The sequence below is a fragment of the Balearica regulorum genome, chromosome 8 (assembly GCF_011004875.1).
Source record: "Balearica regulorum gibbericeps isolate bBalReg1 chromosome 8, bBalReg1.pri, whole genome shotgun sequence".
Lineage (NCBI taxonomy): Eukaryota > Metazoa > Chordata > Aves > Gruiformes > Gruidae > Balearica > Balearica regulorum.
Window position 1 is genome coordinate 16,038,391 of NC_046191.1, and position 21,553 is coordinate 16,059,943.

The window sequence follows — 21,553 nt, forward strand, 5'->3', positions numbered from 1 at the left end:
GTGAAGAACACAAGACACTGACAACTTGCTATAACCACCTACCCATCTTTTCTTGGAGAAGCAGACCTCTCCTGCCCCTTGTTGGCCTTTGGATCTCCAGAGGCACGACAGGGTAAGTATAACACAAGAGAAAGGAGTAGATACCAGAAAGCTTGTGTATGTGAGCTTTAACTACTTTATTCATAGGAATTAGCAGTAATTGGATACTTTGGCCTAAGAGGTCCAAAGTCCTTTTAACTGGACAGATAACAAAATTTTGAATAGATTTGGCTAGTTCAGTTACACTAAATAATAAATTTGTGGATCTGTATATAAGGGGAGTTTCTCTCACCCTCACAAATCACAAAGGAAGCCGGGTACCCTGCACTTAAGGCAGATATTAAAATGAGATCTTTTTCTCCAAGGATCACAACTTTGTTATCCCAACTGGATATAATGAAGTTGAATAAGGCTAGAGTCCATCCAAGAATTTCAACTGTATCATTTTTCTATGCACATAAAATAACCTAGCTGGGAAATCTTGGTCAAAAATAGTAAAACTGGATTTTCTGGGAACAGAAGGGAGACACAGGTAGTTGTTGCTACTCAGAAAGGATGGATGCTGCTGGGACTGCACAGATGCTTGCCAGAAACATTTGGTGCCACAAGATGGCAATCATGCATTTCCCACTGCTCTCACTTCGGTAGAAGGTTCCGGAAGTTCAGTAGCATTAAGGAGCAGGAGAGCTATAATCGCATCATGGCAATATAAACAAAAGTCATCTCAGGAAAGCAGAGTCATAATGTTGTACAGTTTATTTCTTAAAATAGTTTATTAAGCTATCTTTATAACAGAAAAGCTACGTGAGCTATGGAAATATGAAACTAGGTTTACCATCCTAATCCTATTTTGGCAATTTTACAGTAACACTTGGAACATTCGGGGCTTTGTGATTAGTACTTGTTACCACTGTTAGAAAGAATGATTCACTTCCCTAAGGGGGAGTTGGCAAGAGGAAAAGGGTGGAAAAAGATAAGAGTGTAAAGCTAGGGAAGAAGTCAGAACTGTTTTAGGAAAAAAAAAAAAATTAGATATATACATATATACACACACACTGTATATATATTATGTATAGTGTGTATATATATACACTGCGTATTTGATCTTTACTACACTACATATAGTATACATACAGTGTGCATACATACCCATACTGTGTGTTTTTTCTGAGTGCTGCGAAAAACATGAACAAGCACAGTAAAAATTAACGGATGAGTATAGAAACTTAATTACTGAGTCTCCAATTTTGACATTTCTGTTAGTTTAGTTCAATGTCTGGAAAAATACGTTGAAGGATATCTGTATCACCAAAAGCAGAAAAGGAAATAATTAGACTTCTGTATTTAAAAAAATAAATAACCAGGTGCACAACTCTAAGTCCCGAAGTATTCTTCAGCACCCTAAAATACCAGAGCAGCATTTACTACCTTAGGAAATCCCTCCCTTACAAACAAGGAATCTGGGATAGTATGATTCTCTTCTGAGAGCCATTATCATAAATAGTGAATCAACCCCCCTAAAATCTCCATACTGCATGTAAACATCCAAGGAGATACAGGGGTGTCCTTCAGAATGGATTCACTGCACAGGTTGATTCACTATCTCTCATAGAAGAGCTCTGTCACCGTTTGCTACAAGGCTGGATGAAATGCATACACAGACCAACTTCAGTTTGTACTTAAACAACTACATACTGCAAACTACAGGCAATCTAGAGATGATAATCTGGAAGTGTAGAGCTAAATCAAAGGGATAGTAGGCTTTGCTCAACAAAAAGAGAAGATGTCAATGTAGTACAGACTAAGTTCATGTCATGTGCTGCTTTTGGCTAGCACATCAAAGCCAGCAAATATGCCTATGTCTGCAAGGCAACAGTGAAGGAATTTATATTTTTCTAATTAAAATTATACCGAACCCCTGAGAGAAATAAGCACGACAATACAACTGTTGACAGTATTAATGGCCTCAGAACAAGGTTGTAATTCAGTAAATTAATTGTGTACATTTTGCTCATCAGTAGCCAAATCATATTCATGATTTATTGTCAATAGACAGATTTTTAATACATTTTGCTTTTTTCCTCCAGCTGTACAGCCTTCCACCCAGTTAACATAATGATATAAGACAATCTGAAAAAAAAGATAAGTGAACTCCATGTATATGTTGTTAATAGTGTAATTAAAGAGACTCAATAGACAAACCTCAAACATTCCTGGTTCAAAAATGTGTTCAAGCACCACTTAAGCTTAGCTGTACCAGTAACATGTCAGAGGGAAAATGTTTCTTCCAGTCCATTCATGCCAATTGTTTGACAGCATTTCATGTACACTGAATAGTTTCCACTATTTATTTGGGTGCTTTTAAAAACCACAGGAGAGGGAAAGAACACATATCCCTCCCCCCACCCCCCGAAAAAAAAAAAAATTAAGACTACATATTCACAAAAGTTGCCAGAGCCATATACAGAGCCATATTCATGAAGGAAACCTACGTAGCACCCAATTGCTATAAACAAGGTCCTTCAGATACAATAACAACTGGATTAACATCACACTTCTCATTAAAAATTTCAAAAACATCTGAAATGCAACAGTCCTTCAGGAAGAGAATTACCTTTACCTGAGTCTCCAAGAATCGCTGCAAGGCAGTGTTTCCATATGGATGCTGGAAAAAAAGCACTATGTACTCAAAAACAGTACCTCCTGCAACGCACATATTTTGTTTGGAAGTTTTCTTACATAGATATGGATTCAGCTGGGGCTTAGTTAACTTTACTCTTAAAATTTACTTTACATTTGTTTAAAGAGGTTTACCTCTAGGAGCCATGGTTTTAGTTTTCTGTCCAGCAGAATATCAAATCCCAGGACTTCAAAGCAGACACTGTCACTTCCTGGTGCTTGCCCTGGCCTGCACATGCGATAAGCATGAAGAACATGTGGCTCTGCAACTATGAGAGTCTTCACTACTAACTCCTGTAGGGATTTTTTTTCAGAAAAATTCATCAGGAGAGAAGACACCAGTATATATTGAACTAACGTGCTTCATACTTTAACTTCTAAAATTTCATTAAAGTATCTACTAAAAAAAAATTTTAAAATACCAAATAAATGGTCTATAACAAACAAACTATTTCTATGGAGTAACAGATATATTTTTGGTTTATATAGCTCTAAAGTATATTGTTATACTTTCCATTGTACATATGTACTTTTAGATATGCAATAACTTAAATGCTAAAAGTATATTGGGAACAAAGTATAGTGCAGCCAATCTTAATCCATTTCATTTTGCAGGGTAAATTTTCAAAATATCTTCTCAGAATCACATGTAGAGATGATGCCTAAGCTCTAACAGTCTTAGGGATATTCCTCACCTAAAGACACCTGTAACATAACAACTGACTTCAATGGCAACAGGTTCCAGTCCACAGATATATGCAATGCTGATGACAATTTTGTAAATATTCATATATAAAATTCACTTTATACTCTAGAAAAGTCCCCAAGAATTTAAATGGGATGGTTCCTTTGTATCATAATACTTATGTGAATAACTGTTTGAAAGGGCTTTTGTCCCTCAGAAAAAGTTTAACATTAAATTTTTAAAGAAACTCTGAATTCAGCCTTTTAAAAACCATAATCATAATTTATACTATGATGTCCTTTGTGGCATGCATTGCTGAGAAATTGGATTAATAAAGGTTCAAAAATCATTCTGGATTCCAGTAAAGTAGATGGCAGAAGCAATTAATTTTCTAAGAATATACATACACAAAATAAAGAAAAGCGTATTAGTTTTATCTTACTGAAATATCACTCCAGAATTTGGAGACATCAAGATTATTTGTTTCTAGAAACTCAGTAAACCATTTTATGGAGCGTTTGCTTCCTTTGTCTTCTGTTTCATCCCGTTCAAAGTGTTCATTGTGTTTATTGACAGAGTAGTTAGTCAGATGCATATACAATTGACTCTAAAAAAAGGGAGAAGAGACATAAAAAAAACCCTTAAATACAACTCTAGAATGGTCAATTCAAAATAATTAAAAGGAAAAAAATATGTTAAATCAATAATGACATATGCAAACAGTTCATATTTACAAATAGCACTATGTGCAGATCTAGTGTTTCTGATTCTCGGAGGTGTCATCTGCATGTTCTAGCCTTCTTACAACAAAACCTGTGCTAGTATTTCAGCCAGTTGCAGTGAAGCAATCTACCACTCAACATCTGGTTAGGCAATATAAATATATCTGCCATTTTTGCAGGTCTGTATGTAAACAACTACCTAAAAAAGTTAAAAGCAATTAGCATAACTTACAGAATGATTACATTCCACAAGAAGCAAACAATAAAGATGGTATTTTGAAGTGCTACTTTAAAAGTGCTACAAAACACTCTGGCATCTCTTTCATAGACAATCCCACATTTCAGTTTTCACTGTAGTTTATTTATGAGAAATGTTCTCATGATAGTGATACTTTAAAATATTTTTTACATATAAATTCATCTGCCATGCTGATATCTGCCAAAATTGCTCATTTTTGACTGGCTAGTAGCCATACATCAGAGGGAGGTAAATTTCAAGATATACATCACATAAATGAGCGAGTGCTATAGTTCCTTTATGGAGCAAAACATCACCAACAAAAGATCCATGTTATCAGTTGCATATAAAAAAAAATCTATTACTTTTCGAAGGCCAATTTATAAATCATGATTTATATGTTTACATTATCTCCCAGTACAGGTATTAAATTCAGCCTTCCACCTGCACTACCATGATGACTGTCCTCATCACACTGACAGTTCTCTGTCATGTTTGATTCCTTTCTTGAGTGTAGCTGATGTTCTAAGCTGATTATAAGCCTCCTGTTCCAATTCCTTTTTGATAAGATAGCCAATAGATAACACAAGCCTTCTGCTGTCATTTATCTCACTGCACTTACATTTAAAAAATCTTAACGAAATTAACAAAACCAAATCAACTTAATTACCAGTTAGTTAACAATATATTGTATTAGTACTACAAGTAATTAATTTCTCCCATGGCTTCCAATTGCTGCTTCGAGAATCATTCTGATGTCTATTGTTTTTGAGTCATTATAAATGTCAACTTTCCATGAAATTCAAATTATTTCAAAGGCAATTATTTTTCAGACTACAAAAAAATTAAAGTGTTTTTAGGACATTTGTTAAACATCTGAACTAATCTTTAGTCTAAAGTTATTGGAACAATGTCACTGTGGAACAATCATCCAGCGATAAGCCAGGTTATTTCATACAATAGACAAACTACAACACAAACAGTTGCGAGAACACAGAAACAACTGCCTGTTCTGTTTATCTGCTCAGAGCACATTTCAGTGCTGCTAATGCCGAGATTAGTAACAATAAAAAAATATTAAAAGCAAACTATTCCAAATATAGTTGTTAGTTTAACAAGGCCAAGTGCAAGGTCCTGCATGTGGGTCGGGGCAATCCCAAGCACAACTACAGGCTGGGCGGAGAATGAAGTGAGAGCAGCCCTGAGGAGAAGGACTTGGGGGTGTTGGCTGATGAGAAGCTCAACATGACCCAGCAATGTGCGCTTGCAGCCCAGAAAGCCAACTGTGTCCTGGGCTGCATCAAAAGAAGTGTGACCAGCAGACCAAGGCAGGTGATTCTCCCCTTCTACTCCGCTCTTGCAAGACCCCCCCCTGGAGTACTATGTCTGGTTCTGGAGCCCCCAACATGAGAAGGACATGGAGCTGTTGAAGCAAGTCCAGAGGAGGGCCATGAAGCTGATCAGAGGGCTGGAGCACCTCTCCTATGAGGACAGGCTGAGAGAGTTGGACTTGTTCAGATTGGAGAAGGCTCCAGGGAGACCTTAGAGCAGCCCTCCAGTACCTAAAGGGGCCTACAGGAAAGCTGGAGAGGGACTGTTTACAAGGGCATGGAGCGATAAGACAAGGGAGAATGGTTTGAAGCTGAAGGAAAGTAGATTTAGATTAGATATAAGGAAAAAATTCTTCACTGTGAGGGTGGTGAGGCACTGGAACAGGCTGCCCAGAGACGTTGTGGATGACCCATCCCTGGAAGTGTTCAAGGCCAGGTTGGATGGGGCTTTGGGCATGGCACACAGTTTGGAACTACATGATCTTTGAGGTCCCTTCCAACCCAAACCATTCTATGATTCTACATAATATTGGAACTCTTCCATTTATACCATTTGTACTGGGCTCTAAATTATACTTGCATTCTTCAAAGGAATACAAAGAGACAGTCACAATTTTAAGTGGTAAGTAGAGAAAAAGGCTGTCTGTGTGTTGCCTATTACATACTTACACTGAAGCAGCTCTAAAAGTATACAGTATGGAAAAGGAAAGATACAGTAGCAACACAGTACAGAGTGAGGTATAAGAATCTCAAATCTACTGATGCTTCCCAGTGCTTCAAATCTACTTCTTTCTTAACAGACATCTGTATTTTGGTCTGTGCCAGAAGAGAGGGGTGACACCTCTCAACAGAAGACTATATGGCGAACAGGAGGATTAAAGTGTCCAAAAGCTTTAGTGTATCCCTTACCACTTCTTGGTTCTCTGCAAGTTTACAGGCAGCCCTGTTGTATCATCCTAAAGTTGTCAAGCACTGCTTTCCCTGCAGAAGCAGTCACTGACAAACAGCACCAGCAGCAGATTCCCTCACCTCCACGGATTGCATTCCCTGACCCCCCTCATGCATGGGCTCTGTATTGCTCTTTCTCCGTTTTCTGCAGAGGTTCCCAACACAATGGTTGAAACATTGCAGGATCCTCAGCAGAAGCTCTAAACTTCACGGATGTTAAACAATGATCTAGTAGGAGATAAACCCTATCCTCCCCACCACACCACCCCAAATGAGTCTCAGAGAAATATAAAAGCAATGTAACTGTTCTTGTGATTTTCTTTACTTTGTTTTTTCTGGGTTGAATGTCAATAATTGACACCTTTTGCTTTCTTTTAGGAAATATTTAAACTCTTTAGCATATATACGAAGTCATATAAACTTTTTATACATAAGCAATAATATGGCTGTACTTGTAATTTTGATAGAAAACCATGAGTTAAATATCTTTAATTTTAATTTTTTCTCTTCAGTGATAATGCAAAAGTTCAGCCAGATGAATACCAAATTAAATCTCATGTCACAACTCATTTTATTTTACCTCCTCCAAACAGGTGAAAGTCTACATCCATAAGCAATAAATTGGAATGAACTCCAACTTACCAAATTTGAGTCACTGGGGGGATGATACTTTTCTGTGCCCATTCTCACCAGTCCATCATGATATAAAAATACTTTTAATGGATCACAGGAGGTTACAAGAATATACACACGCAAATCAAACTTGTAGCCTTCCATAAGAAAGGGTTTGTCAAGATATTCCTGAACAATCAAGTGATCCTGAGCTTGTAACTTTTCTCCATTTCTTATTAAAGAGATCCTGGTAAAAACAAAAGTTACTTTAAAAACATGGAAATTTGACATTACTCCTCGAAATAGATTTTAATGGTCACCCAGCCAGGTAGTCAGGCTAAAGTCTACCTGGAGAAAGAGACTTACATATTTAATTTATAGGGTAAAGTGCCATTCACTTACATGGCTTTTGGTTTCCTGTCCTTTACGGTGCTTCACTGGATGAAAAAAGGCAATGAGCCATTTCAGAATAACTTTATGCTTCCTTTGATGCAACAATTTGTAATAATGGATCCCCTCTGCATTTGGAAAGTGTTTGACAGAACGACCAATCTCCAGCTTCTATGATTACTCCTCCCCATGCAGCTCTAAAAATAGGCTTGCAGTCTTTCTTTGTCACAACTTCTGCCCAAGGTACAGGTTGCAAAGAACTTTCAGTGCTAAGCTGACTTACTTAGCGATGATGTTTGCGGAGCAGGACACTGATTGTTACAACTAAGGATGGCATAATTTAAGCTCAGTAGTTCTGCATTCCAGTTTCCCCACATCAGAATGAAAAGGTTTATATACAGATTATAAACCGGCAGTCCCTAACTACGCAGACTTTTAAATAAATGTAATAGCTAATATTACAGTTTTATATTATGAAACCTTGAATTCCCATACCTTTGCTGCCTTAATGTTACCCTTTGTTATTTGTGACACATTTCAGTGTTCTGGTGCCGAATATTCCTAAAACAGTGAAGTACTTTCGAGGCATTTCTCTGAATTATGCTGCTACCTTTCCCTTCAGCTTATCTTTGCCCTTATCAAGAGGACTGAAAAATAGGGAAATTGAAACACTTGGGGGCTCTACTTTTACAGTAATTCCGATATATTTTTAATAACTAAGAGTTTTACTACACTGTATAATCCAAATTGATATTAAAAGCAATAAAAGCTAAAATTGAAATATCTAAAAACACGAACAGAGTTAAGAATGAAATTGCAATATTTAGCTCATATTGTTTTTTACTGTGTAGCCCCGTCACAAGTAAAACCATTTCAACTCAATTGCAGGTTGCAGTCTCTTCAGAGGTGTTCCTTCCCTGAGATAGGTGTCACCTCCCTCCAAGAGAGCATCTCCAGCTGCATCCTAAACAGCGTCTCTTCTGTTTCTCCCAAACTTCATGGCTGCTGCTCTTAAACATGTTTGTGCTTCTCTGACTGGCTGCAGTTTTGGCACACAACAGGGTGGTTGGGTGGGTTTCAGAGCTGGGGAAGATCCTGACCCTTTCCCACACGTGACACCTCTACAGCCCCCAACCACTGAAACCCCATCATTTATGCCCAATACAATCTCACCCCATAAACCTAGGCACAACAGATTAATAAATATATTCTTTAGATAAATTCACAATAAAAATAATCCTAATGTTGAGAATAATTTAAGCCTCATCAGAAAATGCATTCTCTAATTATCCCACATTCGGAACATTAAAATACCACTTCCATTTAGCTCGATGTTTTAGCTGTTTCTGCCTGGTAAGCCTTCATCCAATACATGAACTTTCTTATACTGATCATACAACTTGAACTACAAACTTCTAATACACAGCTTCTGTTAATGTTGTACGTAGCACTGGATTTCACCTTTAATGGGTAAGAAGACTGAAGTTAACACACAACTTACCCATGTCCCATTGCACCATTAGCTGGTTTGACTATGAAAGTTTTCTGTCTACGTTTCTTCTTCAGTTCTTTTACATAGTTCTGAAACTGTGTGTATTCTGCAGGGAAGATCCATGTTCGAGGAATAAAACTATACTCCTGAGGCTGGTTCTTGATCATTCTGCAAAAAAGTGTAATTGAGTTAAAATCTTTTAACTACTTTAACATATCAATCCTCAGGATTAAAAAGCATTTACAATAATTTGACAAAGAAACCTTTTTAGCAAAAATGCTGTAATATGAAAGTAAACTTCTGCAGTTCCTTAAGAATAGTTAGAGCTCTATAACATATTCAAATGCATACTTTAGGAACAACAAAAGCAGACTATCTTGTGCCCTTTTGCTTATTATTTTACTGGCAGACATCTTACTCCTGTTATACTTTTGTTCAGTTACTCAGATGATTTAATGCTATTCCTATTCTTAGAAATATTAAACTTCCAATAGACCATGTGATTATAGATCTTTCCCTACCTAACAGACTCCTGGATTCCTTCCCATGCCCCTCCACCTCCCCACCCCCTTAGGAAGGGTTGGGGATATTTGGCAAGTATCTTAATTTTCATAGTGGTATGTATTTGGGGATGTATGAGGATCAACACACACAAAAAAACAGAGGACCTGGGATATTTAGAATTTCTTCATGGGTGCAAAAAATATTATTAACAAAGATTGAATTTAAAATTAAAATTGAAGCAATTTAAGAAGAGGGGTTTTTTTCTTTCTAGTCTTTTGAAGGAATTTCAGAAGTAAGGAATTGTAGTAAATATACTTTGACACAAGCCAAGCAACCAGTGATGCCCCTACAACATAGGGCAAAACACACAAGCTTGGATTTGTGTTTGGTACTAGCACATTGTGATTGGTACTAGCATATTGTGATTGGTACTAGCATATTGTGATTAAGATTCTCTGAGCACCTTATTTAGCCAAAAGAAAGGAAAGAAATGCAAAGCAAGACAAGGGAGGGAAAAACAGAAGAACTAAAACAAAAATAAGGTGAAGACATCATAGCAACCAACCTCAAACTGAATCTGGTTAAAGGATGCGGCAAGGTCCTGATCTCCCTACTATAATAGCTGTGGCAGCTGAGGTAGTAAGCATATCTTATTTTATTAATGCAGAAAAGATTAATAAAAGAGGAAAAAGAGTATAGAATTCAGTCAGTATAAGTTTCCATTGCCCAAAGCTGTGTATCTGACAGATAGGAAGCCTGGCAGTATGGGCTAAATACATAGGGGTTAGCTTTAAACAAAGTAGCTTTAATACTGGTTAACAGCCATGTTATAGGAGCAAGGTGGACTTGGTGGTACTATGCAGACTAGTATACCATAGTTCCCAGCAGAATAAATTGAGTCTTTGCTGAGTTAAATACTGGTGCAGTTAGCTTGTTTCTGGTACTCAGAATACCTGAAACTTCATACACAACCTCATATGAAATTAGTTCAGGTAACTCAAAACTACTCTGTAACATAGGGTTATTCACAGACCAGCAGAAAGTGATTGGATATTTAAAAAGAAATTAATTGACATTGGAAGTTTCCCAACTTTGGGGGGGAAAAAAAAAGGCACTATGATGAATTTTAATACTTTTTAATTAAATTACAAATTTAGGTATACTTCTACTTTTGAAATGGAAACTAATAGCATCAGGATAACTTAAACATAAAAGAGACTTACAATATAATTTCAATTTTCCTTTCTACTATGAGCCTACATACTATTCCTCATGCACCATAAGACACTTTCTCTTTAAGTGACTCAAATACTAATGGAAAAAACAAGAGCTGCCAACCACATCTGTAAGGCTAGGACTGTAGCCAAGCCCTGCTGGTATAATAGATACTCTGTCACCAAATTGTTTAGCCAACTACCCAACAAACACTCTGCACAAACCACAATAGCTATAGTAGTCTTGAAGTACTGCATGAGGTTGAGTGCTTCTGCAGCTTCATTGTAACCATTATTTTTACAAATCTGGTTTGATGAAAGCCACCAAATATTCAGAAAAAGTTTTAAAAAAACGTAGATATTGTAAATCATGATTCATGCATATTTTTAAACTAGTCTCCATCTGCTATATATTTACAAATGTTATTACCTTGCTAACTGAATAGCTTATCTAGGCAGAAATTACTCTATTTTTAAGCAAAAAACAATCTCTGTGTTAGTTTCCATCCCTCTCCACATTACTTATCATATGTATTCTGAAGTGCTAATTGACACATACTTGCTATCTTACTCACAGGCTTCAATACACATACTCCCTACTCAATGAATATAGCTTCATGGTATTAATATTATTTTGTGACTGCAAGTACATCAGTTCTGTATGCCTTTTTCTATTTTATGCATAACTGGGTAGACTACAAACACTTAATAATGTGAAGCAGAATACTTAACCAGTGTTTACAAGTTCTGGGGCTCACTAAAACTTTCAACAAAAGAATTCAGCTCTGTTCTTTCCCTGCTTGTCCCTATTCAGAAATGGCTTAGGAACATCATCAAGCAGCTTGTGGAATCAAGATCTATTCCATTACAATAGCCCTATTTTCCAGCACATCTGCTATCCACTACTGTGGGTAACCACTTCTTCACTGTGCTGCTCTATCCTTTAGCCTTTGCAGTCCTTACCAGGAGGTCTGAGAATTAAACAGAAAGTTATTGTTCTTCTGAGTGCTATTTTAGCTCATGGATGTGGTCAGACTGTGCTCCTGTTTCTCAGAGTGCTTTCTGTGCAAAAGAATCAAAGGTGTTGAACAAAACATAGGTTACTAAAGACAAGACCTGTCAGCCTAATAAAGCAGGTTCCACTGTCTGGGTTTCAAGATCCTCTGACCTTTCAAGTATGAAAGGAGGTTAGCAGGTAGGTATGGATGAGAACAATTCTTGGTTCATGATCAGTTCACAAACTGTTTAAAGAACAAAGGTGCTGCAAAAAAGACCATCTCATACATGGGTCTGTTCCCCTTCCCATTCATCCTGTACACCTTCTCCCCTGGTTATTGTATTCATTCTGTAATCACACTTATCCTTCACATGAGGAGATCTCATCTAAGAGACCACTTACAGAAATTAAGATCTAGCTGGCCCTACAATGGCATCTCTATTTTTCTTTTCTGAGTTCCGATTATTCCCCTTGAAAACGATACTCATGCCTCCTTTTGTTTTTAATTACATTCCTGCTTCTATCTATTCCATTACTCTGTGTCCCTACACTTTCTGTGCTGGGTTGTCTTCTTTCACGTTACGCACACTACATATTACACCGCTCCCTTCCACCCTTCTACAAGTGAAAACCGCATTGTCCTGTGATCCAGAGAGCCTGGACATTGGCTGTAAGAGGAATTCCTCCCGAATAACATTTGCCTCTCAGAGTCCAGTAGATCTATTCTTTTGCTCCATTCCCAACAGCTTGCATAAAATGTAAGGGTGAGATCAGTATAACAACAAAGGTAGAAGTAAAAGAAACAGAAGAATAAACACTTGACTACTCTCCACCAACTCTCAGCAGTTGCTTCATGAATAGCACAAACCCCACAGCTACTCTGTACGAGTCAGTATCAGGAACAGAAAAGACTGCATGCAGCAGAAAAGCAAGAGAGCACAATTAGTGTTTCTGCACTATCCTGTTCAAATACATTTTAAGACAGAATAGCAGCTGTAGGGAACAAAATCCTCCACTCTACAGACAAAAGCCTGTCTAACCATGGATCCCAACTGACTTGTGTTTTCACATACCTATCTCTATTTCACAAGCAGTTTCAAGGCATATCATTTTGATTTTTATAAATTATGAATACTAAGTGAATTGTGAGGCTGGTACTGTGAAAAACAGACTGATTAAAACCCTGCTATATCTGCTGATATTAAGTGAAGTCACAACATAGATATATTTGACCCAGAGTTATCATATCAGGGAAATTATTCCCATTTTATCTATAATATGTGCAATCTCTGCATTGAGTACCTTTAAGCTCTGTTTCAAACTCACAATTCAGTAGGTTGAGAGAGGTATAATCAGACTGTATTTGAAAACCACATGTGCACGATAACATGAGCCTTTTGCTCATTTTGCATATATTTTTTAAATCACAGAACTGTAGCAATACACATGGATACCACTGCCTACCAAGCTGACCAATGTCATTCACTGTTTCCAAGACCTCTGCAAAGAGCAGTTTGCCTCCGCGTGCTATCTCTATGTTTTTACTTAGAGTTTAGTTCTGGAAGGGGCAGTGAAAAGTGCTTGTCCAGCACGCATTGATGCAAGGGAGTTCTGGCCCACACGCAGGACATGGAGACACCATAGCAATGCCTGTAATATTTGCATCATTAGAGTTGTGTACATTCTACACACTATGCATTGTAGTTACAAAACAGAAAAGGAGAGTGAGAGTGGGGAGGGGGGGAGATATCACATTAATTACATTGAAAACAAATTCTGTTCTGGTAACAAGAAATGCAATGTAGGTAACATTGGAGGCCGAAAGATTAACTCTATTAATAAATTGCTCTTTAATTAATTTAGATTAGAAGAATCAAAATATCCACACACATTACTCCCTAAACTTTTCCATATTACCAGGCTGTTGAATCATTATTTAGTATTGTTTTCTCACAGGTGATACTCACGGATTCTCAGCTAGGATATTGCTCCAAACCCAGTTATTATACTAGAGTGAGGGGAATTTATAATTGTGACAAAAGAGCCTCTCTGAGTTATTTCTTATATAAACAGTAAAATGCTTCACATTTTTTAAATTTGATATACACAAAAATAAATTCATCATTATTTTTTTAAATTATTATTTTAAACAAATAATATCCATCCACATACTAGTTATTTTTCCTGTTCTACCATTACACGATATATGCCTGGGTGTATCATGCATTAACTATATTACACAATAATTTAAGGCTCTCTCCTATATTCTGCAATGCATAAACAGAGAACTGAACCCACATTGTTTTCCACCAAAGTCAACTGCAGAGATACAGTAGCCCGCTCAGATGCTACAGATCCAGGACCAAAACCAAAGTTATCAAGGAACTTTGGAAATTAGTCTTGGTCGTCCCATAGCCTCTTAGTAAAAATAAACAAATCTTACAATAATTGAGTATTGTACTGCATTAAATACCATGGCTGAAAAACTTTGTAATATTTAAAAAAAAAAATAGGATTACTTAGTCATATTTCTTGCCAGAAAATCCTTTCTGCAGATCTCTCCCATTCCTGGAAAATGGTTGATTCTCTGAGGAAGGAGAAAAAAAAGAAAATTAGTTGTTACTTTTCAGTTTTACTGGCATACCTAACACATTTGAAACATTCAATTGAAAGCTCAGGCAAACATAATTAGTGTTACATATAAATCATTTAAGATAATATCTTACATTATACTAGGTATTCTATTCTATACTAAAGATAGTGTAAATTGTATTCTCCTCCACCAACATGAGTATGCCCATTGATTACATTTCAGACATGAAAGGAGACTATCATACTCTTATTCACAAAGCTATCTAGGAACAAAGAATGCTATCTCAGAGTAATGGTGAAAAAAAGGAATTATTTATTCACAGAAACTGGGGAGAGAGCTCTGCTTGTTAACTCACTGCTTAAAAGCTTATGAGCAACTTATAAATGATGTTTTGCATCTTCTTTCAAACTCTGATCATTCACAATACCCAACTGGCAGGCAAAAGCATGAAAGAACAGACCCAAATATTTAAACACCAGGTTCCAAGGGGTATGAACAAATAACTCCGGAAAAGAGAACAGGATTTTTAAATCTGTAGTGGTATAGCCTTACTGCAGTCTGGTTGGTTGTGTTTTGTGGGGGTTTTTTCCCCTCCATACACATCACCAAAAGTGACACATTACTGAACATTTCAGAATGAAGCAGTTTACTGAAACATGTCAGAAATCCTACCAACCACTCTTACCTGATAATTCCGAAGTTCAGCAATCTTTTCCTGTTGCACAGCAGAATCACTCCATATAAGATTAGCTGTTTCATCTTCATCACGCGTTTTCACAAATCCCATTTCTCGTATTACTACACGTACTACGGAGAAATCACATGCTTAAGGAATATTTTGAATCTCTAAAATAAATTAATTTTTTAAATTTTGAAAATTAATCTATTTAACACTTCCAATATTTAACCCTTTGTCTGAGAATAATGTTAGCATGGAAGCTATTATTTATCTTGTAATATTTCCATCAGTCTATTGCAAACCTGTCATTACAACATTACAGCATGTTGTACTAAGGCTGGAATTGGAGCACAACCACTGATGGGAACTGTAAAGAGATTCAGGGCATTCGACAATCATCTAGTAACTAAAGTCCATTTGCACAGCTTTTAGACTCAGTCTTGGCTATCACATATGTTAATTTTAAAACAGTGATGACTTTAAGTGTCACTGCAGACAGGGGACAAAATGCCTCCTTAGTCAAGGTACAGTAGCTACAAAAGCAAATGCATACATTATTTGAATATAAAAAAACCAGAAAAGACTGAGTATGTGCCAGGCATAACTCAGGTTCTGAAAGAAAAGATGTTTCTGAAGTAGTCCCTAGCATCAAAATACAAAACGTTTGTAGATTTTATTGAGAAACCTCTGTATAATAATTAAGAGTATTTAACGTTAAATTTATACTGTTCATCTTTCAAGGCTTTAAGTAAACTTCCAAACACATATGTATAGAATCATAGAACGGTTTGGGTTGGAAGGGACCTCAAAGATCATCTAGTTCCAACCCCCCCTGCTGCGGGCAGGGACACCCTCCACTAGACCACATTGCCCAAAGCCCCATCCAACCTGCTCTTAAACACTTCCAGGGATGGGGCATCCACAACCTCTCTGGGCAACCTGTTCCAGTGCCTCACCACCCTCACAGTAAAGAATTTCTTTCCAACATCTAATCTAAATCGACCCTCCTTCAGCTTGAACCCATTACCCCTTGTCCTGTCACCACACTCCCTCATAAACAGTCCCTCACCATTTTTCCTGTAGGCCCCCTTCAGATATTGGAAAGCCGCAATTAGATCTCCCCGGAGCCTTCTTTTCTCCAGGCTGAACCACCCCAACTCTCTCAGCCTGTCCTCACAGGAGAGGTGCTCCATCCCTCCGATCAGCTTCGTGGCCCTCCTCTGGACTCGCTCCAACAGCTCCATGTCTCTCCTGTACTGGGAACCCCAGAGCTGGACGCAGTACTCCAGGTGGGGTCTCACAAGAGCGGAGTAGAGGGGCAGGATCACCTCCCTCGACCTGCTGGTCACACCTCTCTTGATGCAGCCCAGGACACGGTTGGGCTGCAAGCACACACTGCTGGCTCATGTTGAGCTTCTCATCACCCAACACCCCCAAGCCCTTCTCCTCAGGGCTGCTCTCAATCCGTTCTCCGCCCAGCCTGTAGTTGTGCTTGGGATTGCGCCGACCCACGTGCAGGACCTTGCACTTGGCCTTGTTGAACTTCATGCGGTTCGCATGGGCCCACCACTCCAGCCTGTCAAGGTCTCTCTGGATGGCATCCCTTCCCTCCAGCGTGTTGACCACACCACACAGCTTGGTGTCATCGGCAAACTTGCTGACGTAAGCCATAATTAGAAGGTTTTTCAACAGCCTTCTTGATTACTTAAGTTTTTGCATTTCAAGGCCCTTCCCTGAGTAACAAATGGGGAGTAATAGATGCACAGCGTTCAAAGCTATCAACTCAATGTTACAAAAAAAGAACAAAGGTTTCTTAAAAAAAAAAAAAATCCTTTGGAAATATCTCTGTCAGCTTGATGCAAAGTCCATTAATTCCCCCTATTAGTTAGTAATTCATTCACATCAATAGCTATTAGGATGAAAACAAAATATGTAGCTTCCTACCAATTTCATATTTTGTGCCAGCGACATTTGCAGTGATGACTCCATTCTTCTTCTTTCTGACTTTTCTTTTAATTGTGCTTTGATAGGGTAGTTCTGAACTCAAAGTCAGAGGAGCAGTTCCATGGTTATCTTTGAAAAATAACATTGTAACTATCAACATCGCTATGTCCCAAATCACATATACAAGTGAACTAAAAATACAAACATTCACTTCGATGTAATTTAGAGGTACAAGCATACTGAATAATTTATAGGCTATATTAAAAATCCAAGACTAGCATACCTCCCTCATTAGGCAAGGATGGCATTATAGCCTAGGATAGTGCAGACGCAGAGCCCAAATTCCGTTTCAAGTTCTCAGAAAATGATGGAGCTGTCAAAGCCAAATTATTTAAAGCTCTGGTCATATCATTTCAGTCTCAAGTTGTAGCAAATATTAGTTCTGGAATGGGTAGATACCTGTGTTAAAAAAAAATAATATGAGACACTTTGTTATACAGAAATCCTCAAAAATATAAACAGCAGAAAACTAAATATGGAAATGATTTTAATAACAAGTCAAAAGTAATGCTTATTTTAAAAGATGAACAAAGTTTTGTATTTACAATAACTTGATCCATTACAGTTCAATTGTTTTGTTTCTGGGAAAAAATAATTTTTCAGTGTTATCAAAATGAGTTTATATTACTTCATTTTCTTATTTTCATTTGCATGTGGGAGATTTTGGGCATGAAAATAGGTAACACTGAATTCAATCAATACTACAAACTTTATGGTCACAAAGCTCACTAAATTTATAGCAATTTTAAACTATATTTTAATTAAAAATTTAAAATCAGACACACTGCATTATGTGTTTTCAGATACCAAATGGGAAATAACTGAAATCACCTTAATAATCTTTTCCCACTTTTTTATTTTTCAACAGTTTTTAAAGCAATTGCCCAATAATCACTTGGTAACACATAGCTGCTGTTTCATGATCACTTAATGACACAGTGGACATGCTTTTAAAGACACTTTGAGTTGGCAAGTATCTAAATTGTCAGTTTCTAAAATGAATAATTATTTGCATAAAATGCTATTTTTCATGTCTACACTGATGGAAAATTCCATTTTTTTTCCTCTATGAATACGCTACCACATGTGAAACCCCCACATATTACATAGTTTTTTAAGTCCAACTTACTTAAGCACATAAGAACAAGGGACTAAAATATTAGGGAAAAACGTTAGGAATAAAACACTTCTAAACACACTGCTACACGGCTTCAGGCATGCAGCACTGTGTTAATAAAGTCTGCAAAAAAACAAATGCTGTCTTTGGCAGGCTGCCTCAAACAAATTTACGAGTTTTCAAAACATATACAATGTAAGTCATTGATTTTCAAATGCTTTCATTTCTTTTCTGTAATTATTTGTGTGGCTAAAGTTCCTTACACTAGCTTTAGATTAGTTTATATTGCCACTTGTAATGATTGCAAAACTTATTTTAAATAGCTTTATATAGAGCACGAGGAATTTCTGCTGCTATAAATAGCAGAAAATTACAGTAAAGTCAAATTCAGCCATGACTTATGATGTGAAATATATTTGGTCATAAGATTGGACAAAACGTGCGTTAGCAAATTTACTAAAACATTACTTATAAATCCTCATTTTTTTATTTGCTCGTGTGTGTACACACAGGTCAGAGAGAGATATAATTATATTCTAGATGAGTCACTCTCTTGGTAAGAAAATATAAAAGCAGATACCTTCATGCAAGATCTTATTTCCTTTCAAGACAGAAATTTACCCTTAACACATTACCCTTACCATTAACACAAAAGGATAAGAATAACACATTATAGTTCTTTTATGACTGTCTTCAATGTACTGGGGGCCAAATTCTGCTTTGTAATAAGACAACCAAATCTCCCACATGTCCGTTTAGTGGAGTGCCACAAACTGACACTAAAACATGACCCTGTGTATTTATCCAGAAAGAACAGGAGATACACAGATACCATGCTCTTCAGCACAGTAATAACTCTCAGCCACACCCACTTGCAACATACTTTGCTGAACCAGAACTTGCTAAGCAAATCCTCCCAAATTCAACTAAAACTGACAGGTCACTTTGAAGTTTTAATGTTTTGGATTCCATCATCCAAGAAGGTGGCCTGAAAGTCCTCCTGCCTGCTGGCCTCCTAATATTAGACACAGAGGTGGGAAAAGCAAAACATTCATCCTCCTCCAAACCACTGTGAAGGAAAAGCAGCACTGGGCACAATGACTCACTGACTATTGCATGTTATCTGTTTCTCAAGCTAAGAATACCAGCGGAGCACAAGACATGTCTAGTTCCCGGGAATAATACTGAAGTACATCTGTTAGCCAATTAAGGACTTGTATGCACATACTCAAATGCCTAGCAGTTGCTCCTCCACTGCAATGCCTAAATAAATTTAACAAATTTGGATGAATGTCAAGACTACTAATATTTCCCTGTGAGAAACACCAGCCCTTACTAATACAGCATGATTTACAAGCTATGATATGGTAATAAAAACCAAGCAGCTCATAGAGCTTTCATTCAGCTTACAATCACAGAAAAAGCCTGCCCAAAGATACTATAAGACATTTTATTCTGAAGGTGGACCATAAAGCTCCAAACTGCACTACGTTGTTGAATTACTGTTTTTCTATATATAGAAACTATTCTACTCTTTGAGAAGAGTTGTCTTTAGGGTTTAAATAGAAAGTGCCAACACTCAAGGTTCACGACTTTCAACCAGGCAACTTTTTAGTACACATACATGAGTTGATGGTAAAGATTTACAGTCACCTTTAGAGTATTCTATGGACAATTAGCACTGGCCATATGGAGAACAGAGTAATTAGACTAACTCTCACAAAAATCTCTGCAATATTGATCATTGAAGTAACTCTTTTCTTGACAAGATTATGGATGAGAAAATTTTCATCATCACAGCTGAAGCATGCACTCCTCTAATGATGTCAAATCTTGTTACAAAGACACTTGCAGTCTATTCATCAAATCCTGATTTAAACTGAATTCTTCAAAGACAAAAGGGATCATTACTGAACTCTGTATTCATACATACTCTAGGATTTTGACTTTTCGTAAGCACTGTCCTACACCAATAGAGTTGAACTGTATTCTGCCTTAAGCTTATATATAATGATTCAAAACTGTTTTACAACTGCTTCACTTCTCTTAAGTCGCCATCCCCAAACAGGCATTTCACCGAATACCAAAACACCAGCAGCTCTAAATTAGAGTTAGTTTTCCAAAACATCTTACATAGGATGCAGTCCTGTCCTTTGTTCTCACTGGAACCACCTACTTTCCAAAGGGCAAATACAGGTCCAACAACATTGGACAGTCTCAGCGTTTCTTCCCACCATGTCAAGTGACAGATGAGAGAGGTGTATCATCTCATACAGTATCTCATCTGGGGGAATACATTACACAGAGCACTAGCTCTGAGTTGTAGGCTAAGCCACGGGAGCAGTAGACTTGCTCCTGCTTAGACCTCCATGCTTTCTATGTCCCCAGTGCAGTACCACAAGAAGTTCCAATTGCGCAGCAAGAAAACATAAGACCAGGCTACTGAGGAAGCTGCAGTCCTCCCAAGTAAACTGCAACTGTTCCTCAGACTACATGTTAGATGAGCAGGTCTCTAACTGGGGGAATGGGTCACTTGGGAGAGATGGGAATACATCTCAGAGCAATAAACAAAGGGCTGTTGCTGAGAGCGGGGGGAGCTGGAAGGAGAGGGGTGCACACTGACAGAGCACCGAGAGGCAACACTGCAATGCCACAGGCCCTGGCAGCCACGAGCCCCCCCACATCCTTCCTCTTTTTGACAGAGTTTCTTCATGGAGAAAGACTTGTGAAGAAGAAATACATGGATCTTCATCAGTTTAGCACATTCTTATTCTAACAAGCACTTTGAATAAAAGTGTTCCACGGGGAAAAAAAAAAAGACGAGATGTTATCTTTACTGTTGCCTGGCAAAGGTGTGAGAGAGGCAGCAACAGAGATAAGCTGCACACAATCCCGTCTTAGAAAGAGACGGAAGAAAAAAAGGAAGAAAAAAAAAAAAAAGAAAAAGAAAAGGAGCTTTTTACCTCCAGGGACAGCAGAGGTAGGGTACTCTTGCTGCAGGGGGAAGTGTTGCACACATGGACCAAAGCAGATGCTTGAGTCCACCTAAGGGAACAGTCTGAGCAAGGTACGAGGGTGCCTGGTTGAAGAGCAGGGGACAGTGGGAAGAAGTGGTTTCATAATTAATGGAATGATCCATGTTTCCCTGACAACAAGGTGTAATATGTTGTAGAAAATTAAAGAGTATTTTTGCTGTTATAGAAATTAAGTGTATCATAAGAAGTTAGTAAATTGCCTGAAAAATATTCTTCTGGTCTAGATTATATAGAAGTATTTTTGAACAAATCCCTCTCATTTCTTAAGTTATTT

General features: G+C 37.5%; 1 protein-coding gene across 9 annotated transcripts in view; it reads right to left on the minus strand.

The window, feature by feature from the left end:
* TTLL7 (tubulin tyrosine ligase like 7) overlaps positions 1-21,553 on the minus strand; it is a 77,295-nt gene that overhangs the window by 39,573 nt on the left and 16,169 nt on the right. For 5 of the 9 annotated variants that reach the window (XR_012836524.1, XM_075759786.1, XM_075759789.1 and 2 more), the window contains 8 exons: positions 17,351-17,526; positions 17,068-17,196; positions 15,130-15,251; positions 14,371-14,438; positions 9,146-9,304; positions 7,285-7,501; positions 3,846-4,010; positions 2,854-3,012 (listed from right to left, as the gene is read on the minus strand). Coding sequence is in view for 8 of the 9 variants with exons in the window: in XM_075759786.1 (XP_075615901.1) it covers positions 2,854-3,012; positions 3,846-4,010; positions 7,285-7,501; positions 9,146-9,304; positions 14,371-14,438; positions 15,130-15,251; positions 17,068-17,196; positions 17,351-17,375 (1,044 nt within the window). In the remaining variant the exon portion in view is untranslated. The remainder of the gene's footprint in view (positions 1-2,853; positions 3,013-3,845; positions 4,011-7,284; positions 7,502-9,145; positions 9,305-14,370; positions 14,439-15,129; positions 15,252-17,067; positions 17,197-17,350; positions 17,527-21,553) is intronic. The other 4 variants (XM_075759791.1, XM_075759792.1, XM_075759790.1 and 1 more) reach the window with 2 other exon arrangements.